Source organism: Dipodomys ordii, unplaced genomic scaffold (assembly GCF_000151885.1).
Source record: "Dipodomys ordii isolate 6190 unplaced genomic scaffold, Dord_2.0 Scaffold184, whole genome shotgun sequence".
In the NCBI taxonomy this organism is placed as follows: Eukaryota; Metazoa; Chordata; class Mammalia; order Rodentia; family Heteromyidae; genus Dipodomys; species Dipodomys ordii.
In genome coordinates, this window is record NW_012267400.1 from 948,586 (window position 1) to 954,465 (window position 5,880).

General features: G+C 57.3%; 1 protein-coding gene across 1 annotated transcript in view; it reads right to left on the reverse strand.

The window, feature by feature from the left end:
- Positions 1-3,254, reverse strand: part of Podnl1 (podocan-like 1) — a 5,894-nt gene extending 2,640 nt beyond the window's left edge. Inside the window, exons 1-7 of the mRNA XM_013034194.1 lie at positions 3,215-3,254; positions 2,934-3,052; positions 2,311-2,526; positions 1,501-1,594; positions 1,159-1,223; positions 671-780; positions 304-460 (exon numbers count right to left, since the gene is read on the reverse strand). Coding sequence (XP_012889648.1) covers positions 304-460; positions 671-780; positions 1,159-1,223; positions 1,501-1,594; positions 2,311-2,526; positions 2,934-3,052; positions 3,215-3,254 — 801 coding nt within the window. The remainder of the gene's footprint in view (positions 1-303; positions 461-670; positions 781-1,158; positions 1,224-1,500; positions 1,595-2,310; positions 2,527-2,933; positions 3,053-3,214) is intronic.
- Between the last annotated feature and the right edge of the window lie 2,626 nt (positions 3,255-5,880).

Below are 5,880 nucleotides of genomic sequence, written 5' to 3' on the forward strand. Positions count from 1 at the left end.
TTTTTTGGTACTGGGGATCGAACCCAGGACGTTGCGCTTGCTAGGCAAGCGCTTTGCCACTGAGCTACATCCCAGCCCTATGAGACTCTAATCTCCAGTGAAGCACCCAAAAACCCCGCAGAGCTGTGGGGGAGGCTCCGGAGTCAGGAGCGCCTAGAAGCATGTGTTACTCAAGCAAGACAATGGAAGGGACTGACAGCAATCTCATTGAGACTGCTGGAGATCTGGGGGTAGGTTGGAAGGTGAGGGCTCCAGAAGGAAGGGGCCCCCTCCCCAGAAGCAGCAGGAGGGTGTGGGGGGCACCTGTAGATGAAGACGCTCCAGCGAGGCGGGCAGGCTGGGCGGCAGGTAGCTGAGCCGGTTGCTGGAGAGGCTGAGGATGGCCATGGCCTCCGAGCCCCGGAAGGCATCGGGCGGCAGGCCGGCGTTGCTCAGCTGGTTATTGTGTAGATACACTGACCTAAGAGGAGCCATGATCAGCCAGCAGTCCCCCACCCGGCCCCCTGCACCCCTAAATCTGTTCCCCAGCCGTGGCTGAGTGCCCCTTAGGGTGCCCCAGAGCCCCAGCCCAGCAAAATGCAACTGAGTCTCCTTTGACTCCCCACCTCCACTACAACAGAGTGGTGTGGTCCCCCCTTCCCCCCAAAGCTGTCGGGCAGCCTGGTGCTACCTGAGGGCCGGCTTCTCCCCAAAAGTGAGCGGGAAAATCTCCACCAGTTGATTGGCAGCCAGGTCTGCGACCCGCAGGGTAGGGGGCAAGAACTGGGGAGCCACTGAGAGCTGCAAGAACCACAACCTCTGAGCCGAGCGCTGTAGCGCCCGCCTGCCGTCCCAGCCCCTCAGGAGGCTGAGATCTGAGGATCCAAGTTCAAAGCCAGCCCGGGCAGGAAAGTCCGTGAGATTCCTATCTCCCATAAACCACTCAAAAAACCAGAAGTGGCGCTGTAGCTCAGGTGGTAGAGCGCTCACCTTGAGCTGAAGAGCTGAGGGACGGCGCCCAGGCCCAGAGTTCAAGCCCCAAGGCCAACAAAAAGCACCACAGCCCTGCTGGTCCTGTGACCCCCTCCCCACTGCCCCGCGCACACACACCTGTACCCCAACCCAGCTATGCTGTTTGTCGCTGGGTGCTGCCAGCACCCTCTCTGGGCTGTTGCTCACCTTGTTGTGGGCCACATAGATGTGTTGGAGTTGGGTGAGTGATTCGAAGGCCTCATCAGGCAGGCCTGGCGGGGAGGGAAGGTGTGACAGAGGGGATGATGAGGGGACCCCCAAATTTGGGGGATTATGAGTCTGTGCTCTCAGCCACTGAGGACTGTCAGCCAGGCTTTGAGGTCTGCCTCCCTTCCCCCCCAAAACCACAGCTCCCCCCCCAAGCCAGAGTTTCCATTGCACTCAGCAAGGGCAGCTGTGGAACTGGCACCGAGCTGCCCGCAGGCCCGGGGGGCGGGGAGGACGTAGGGGTGGGGAGGACAGGGATGGGGTGCAGCCCCCCCGCCTCACCCTCGGAGTTGAGGAGGTTGCCGTGCAGGTCCAGCGTGTGCAGGCGGCCCAGGCGGGACAGGGCGTTGTAAGGCAGCTGCTGGAGCTGGTTGTTCTGGGGGGCAGGGTGGAGGAGGGGGGGCCTTCACCTCTCACCACCCCTCCCAGTGACCCGGGGCCTCCAGGACCGTTTCCCCAGAACCCCATTCCACATCCGGTTACCCGAAACGCAAACCACGAAAAGCATGGAGCGTGAGCGCCCGGCCCGGGGGGCCTTCGCAGGCACTGCCAGCCGGGGCCCGGGGCCACAGCACTCCGACTGCAGGTCCCCGCCCCCCCATACCTCACCTCCCACCATCAGCTGCCAAAGGTCCCTGCACCCCACAGCACCCCAACCATGACCCCCGAACAACCCTTTCGCCATCACTGGTTCCAATCCCAGCATCTCGGGCTATCCACCAATTGTGTGTGTGTGTGTGTGTGTGTGTGTGTGTGCCTGTCTGTCTGTCTGTCTTGTCTGTTTTGGGGCTTGAACTCAGGGCCTGGGTGGTGCTCAAGGCTGGTGCTCTACCACTGGAGCCACAGAGCCACTTCCATATTTTTGTTGCTTCATTAAAGAGGAAAAACTCATGGACTTTCCTGCCCTGGCTGGCTTCGAACCACATTCCTTCTCTCCCCACCTCCTGAGTGGCTGGAATTACAGGCGTCAGCCACGAACCCGTGCCTGCCCACCAACTTGTATGAGAGACAGAGACCCCCCACCTCCCCCAGATGGCCCCACCCATGTCTGCCCGCACCCCCAGGGCCCCACCCCCTGGCCCCAGGTCCCACCTGCAGGTTGAGGTACCTAGCAGCCCTGGTGATGTTGTCTGGGAACAGCCGGAGGTCCAGGCCGGCGCAGTCCACCGTGTCCGCCCGGGGACAGGAGCAGCGCCAGGGACAGGTCCGGGGTGGGGGCTGCGTGCTCTCCCCGGGGTGGGGGAAGGGGGGGTCTTCCAAGCCAGGGGCAGGTGGGGGGCACAGCAGCAGCAGCAGCACACTTAACTGCTGAGGGTGGAGGGAGGGGTCAGCGCCCCCCACACCCCCTCTCATCGGGCCTGGGTTGTCATGGCAACCAGAACATTTTCCCCCCCCCTTCTCCCCGGAGGGGCCGGAGGGGAGGGCACAGCCGGCCTGGCTGACAATAGCCAGTGGACAGAGTTGGGGAGCAGGCAAACCCCCACCCTCACACCCTCCCCCCGCCTCACCTTACCATGATCATCCTCCAGCTCTGCCTTCTCCCCCAAAAATGCCAACCAGGGCTCAGCGCCAGCCAGTCACCTCCTGGAGCCTCCACTGTGGCCGCCACCTCCCTCCATCTCTCAGCACACCCCCCCCAGCAGGATCTGGCCCAGCCCCTGCCCCCTCCCCCCAGGAGGGAGGGCAGGCGGCCGGATGGAGCGGGGAGGACAGACCAGCCCATCTCCCCGGGTCCCCTCGTCCCCGCCCGTGCCGACCACTGTGCTTTCGTAACTCCGGGCCAGCTTGGCCACAAGACCAGGAATGTCTGAAGAAACGCTGACATTCGCCCCGTCTGGAATCCGGGTGGGGAGGGAGGAGGGCTTTGCCTCTGAGGGAGTCCCCAAGGAGCTGAGGCCAGCAGCCAGAGGCCTGGACTCCAGCCTGGCCAGCCTGGGGACCCCAGACCGGCATCCGCCCCCCCCACCAGCTGGCCTTCCTGACCCTCAAACACCACCTCTCTGGGCCTCATTTGTCCCTTTGCGAGGTGGGGACATGGCCGCGTCCTGTCTCACCAAAGGTCTCTGCCCAAAGGTTCGAAGTCCCCACCAAGCACCCTTCCAGGGACATGACTTTCTCTGCCTGAACTTTCTCCTGCCTGAACCCCAGCTTTTCTGAGGGTCAAATGTGCATGACAGAAAGACAGTCTTCTAAGGACTGTCACAAAGTAAAACAGGGAGGACTAGAAAGTTCTAAGATGCACGGAATACACAGAGAGCTCAAGAGTGGCCAAGGTTGGGGGAGGGGGTTGGGGGGGAGGCGTCTGGGTGGGAGGAGGGGGTCTCCCAGAGCAGAATCTGAGATGAAGTGTTTCCATCTCTGTAAAGACAGAAATGGTTTGGGGGGGGGTCAGGATGGCCATGGGGGTAAGGGAGGGAAGGAGGGAGGGAAAGATCAATAAACGAAGTTTAATAGCAAGGATCTTTCAGGTCTTAGCCCTCAAAATCACATGACCTTCCAGGCTGGGTGGCTCACATAGAGGCCTGACCTACTCAGGAGGCTGAGATCTGAGGATCACAGTTTGAGGCCAGCTTGGGCAGGAATATCCATGAGACTTTTCTGTGAGGCTGTGGCACAAGTGGTAGAGGATCAGGCTTCAGTGAGTCAATCTCAGGGACAGAGCCCAGGCCCTGAGTTCAAGCCCCAGGACACACCAGCCCACGCAAAGAAAAAAGAAAAAAGAAACTTTCTTCTGGGCTGGGAAAGGAACGGCGGAGGAGGGGGGCGGGGCTAAGTGCAGGGAGACCAGGCCAGTGGTTTATTCACAGAGTCTGTAATTACCTTCCTAACCAATCACCACTTTCCATCCTTCTGGTCTCAGGGATTGGTTCTAGATGGACATGTGCCCACCCCTAGACCAATAAGATTCAAGCTTGGGGTTCTACTGATGTAAGCATTGCAAAACAGGTTGCTGCCTGAAAAATCTTAGCAACACAGGGAAAGGGCTGCTGGAAGAGTCAAGAGGTACAGGGAGGCCAGGCAGAGTAGCACAGGCCTGTAATCCCAGCACTCTGAAGGCTGAGGTTGTAGAATAGGACAGTTCCCGGCCAGCCTGAGCTACAGAAGACCCTCAGACAAACACTGAAACAAATTGCCAGTGATCATGGTGTTTCTGATGCCTGTAACCCCAGCTACTCACGAGTCTGCCATCAACGGGAGGAAAGTTCAAGGCCAATGTGAGCAAAGATTTTTCAAGACCTCATCCCAACCAACAAAATCTTGACATGGTCAAGCACTGGGGATTTACGTCTGTAATCCTAGCTACTCAGGAGACAGATCTGAGGATCTCAGTTCAAAGCCATTCTGGGCAGGAAAGTCCATGAGACTCTTTTCTCCAACAAACCACCAAAAAAGCCTGAAGTGGAGCTGCAGCTCAAGTGACAGAGTACCTGCCTTGAGCAGAAACATCTCAGGGACAGTGCCCAGACCCTAACTTCAAGACCCAAGACAGGAACAACAGCAACAAATCTGGATGTGGTGGTATAAGCTGAAGCATAAACAGGTGAATTTGAGTCTAGCTGGTTCAGGGAGAAAAATGGAGACTGTATGTGAAAAATAACCCTAAAGAAATCAAGACTGGGATTGTGGTTCCTTTTTTGGGAGGGATGTGATTGTGCAGTGGGTGTGGCTTAGTGGGGGGCGTGGCTTCATTGGGGTGTGGCTCACCTGGTAGCTCACCTGCCTAGCAAGCAGAAAGCTGAGTTTAATCCTCAGTACCAATGAAAATATAAGAGCCCGAGACAGAGAGTGGTTTTAACTCAATAACAGGTAATAATTCTAAGACATTCTTGGGGACCTCCCCATCTTTTCTTTGAGACAGGCTGAGGCCCAGCACCTCAGGAAGCTTTATCTGCCTGAGAAGCCTCCAGCCCTGTGCTCCACCCATGCTCTCCACTCAAGCCTGTGCATTGTTAATTGTTTAGCTGGCTGTACCTATGGCTTCCTGTAATAAAGCTCAATTCCCAGACTCCCTTGCAGCTAAGCATGGTTATACAACCAAGGTCTACCTCTATACAACTCTCTCCGCTTCTCTCCTTTTTTTTCTAATGTTTTCTCTTTCCTTCCTTCCTTCCTCCCTCCTTCCTTCCTTTCCATATGTCTGTGTTATTTATTTATTTGCCAATCCTGGGGCTTGAACTCAGGGCCTGGGCACTGTCCCTGAGCTACTTTTTCTTTTTCTTTTGTTGTTGATTGTGGGGCTTGAACTCTGGACCTGAGTGCTGTCCCTAAGCTCTTCAGCTCAAGGCTGGTGCTCTACCACTTGAGCCACAGTGCCATTTCCAGTTTCCTGGTCGTTAGTTGAAGATAAGAGTCTCATGGACTTTCCTGCCCCGGCAGGCTTTGAAATGTGATTCTTGGATTCTCAGATCCTCAGATTCTTAGCCTCCTGAGTAGCTAGGATTACAGGCTTGAGCCAGCAGTCCCTGGCCTCCCTGAGCTATTTTTGCTCAAGGCTAGCACTCTACCACTTGAGCCACAGTACCACTGCACTCTTCTTCTTCTTCTTCTTTTTGGGTCCAGTCATGGGGCCTGAACTCTGGGCCTGGGCGCTGTCCCTTAGCTCTTCAGCTCAAGGCTAGCACTCTACCACTTGAGCCACAGTGCCACTTCCGGCTTTTTTTC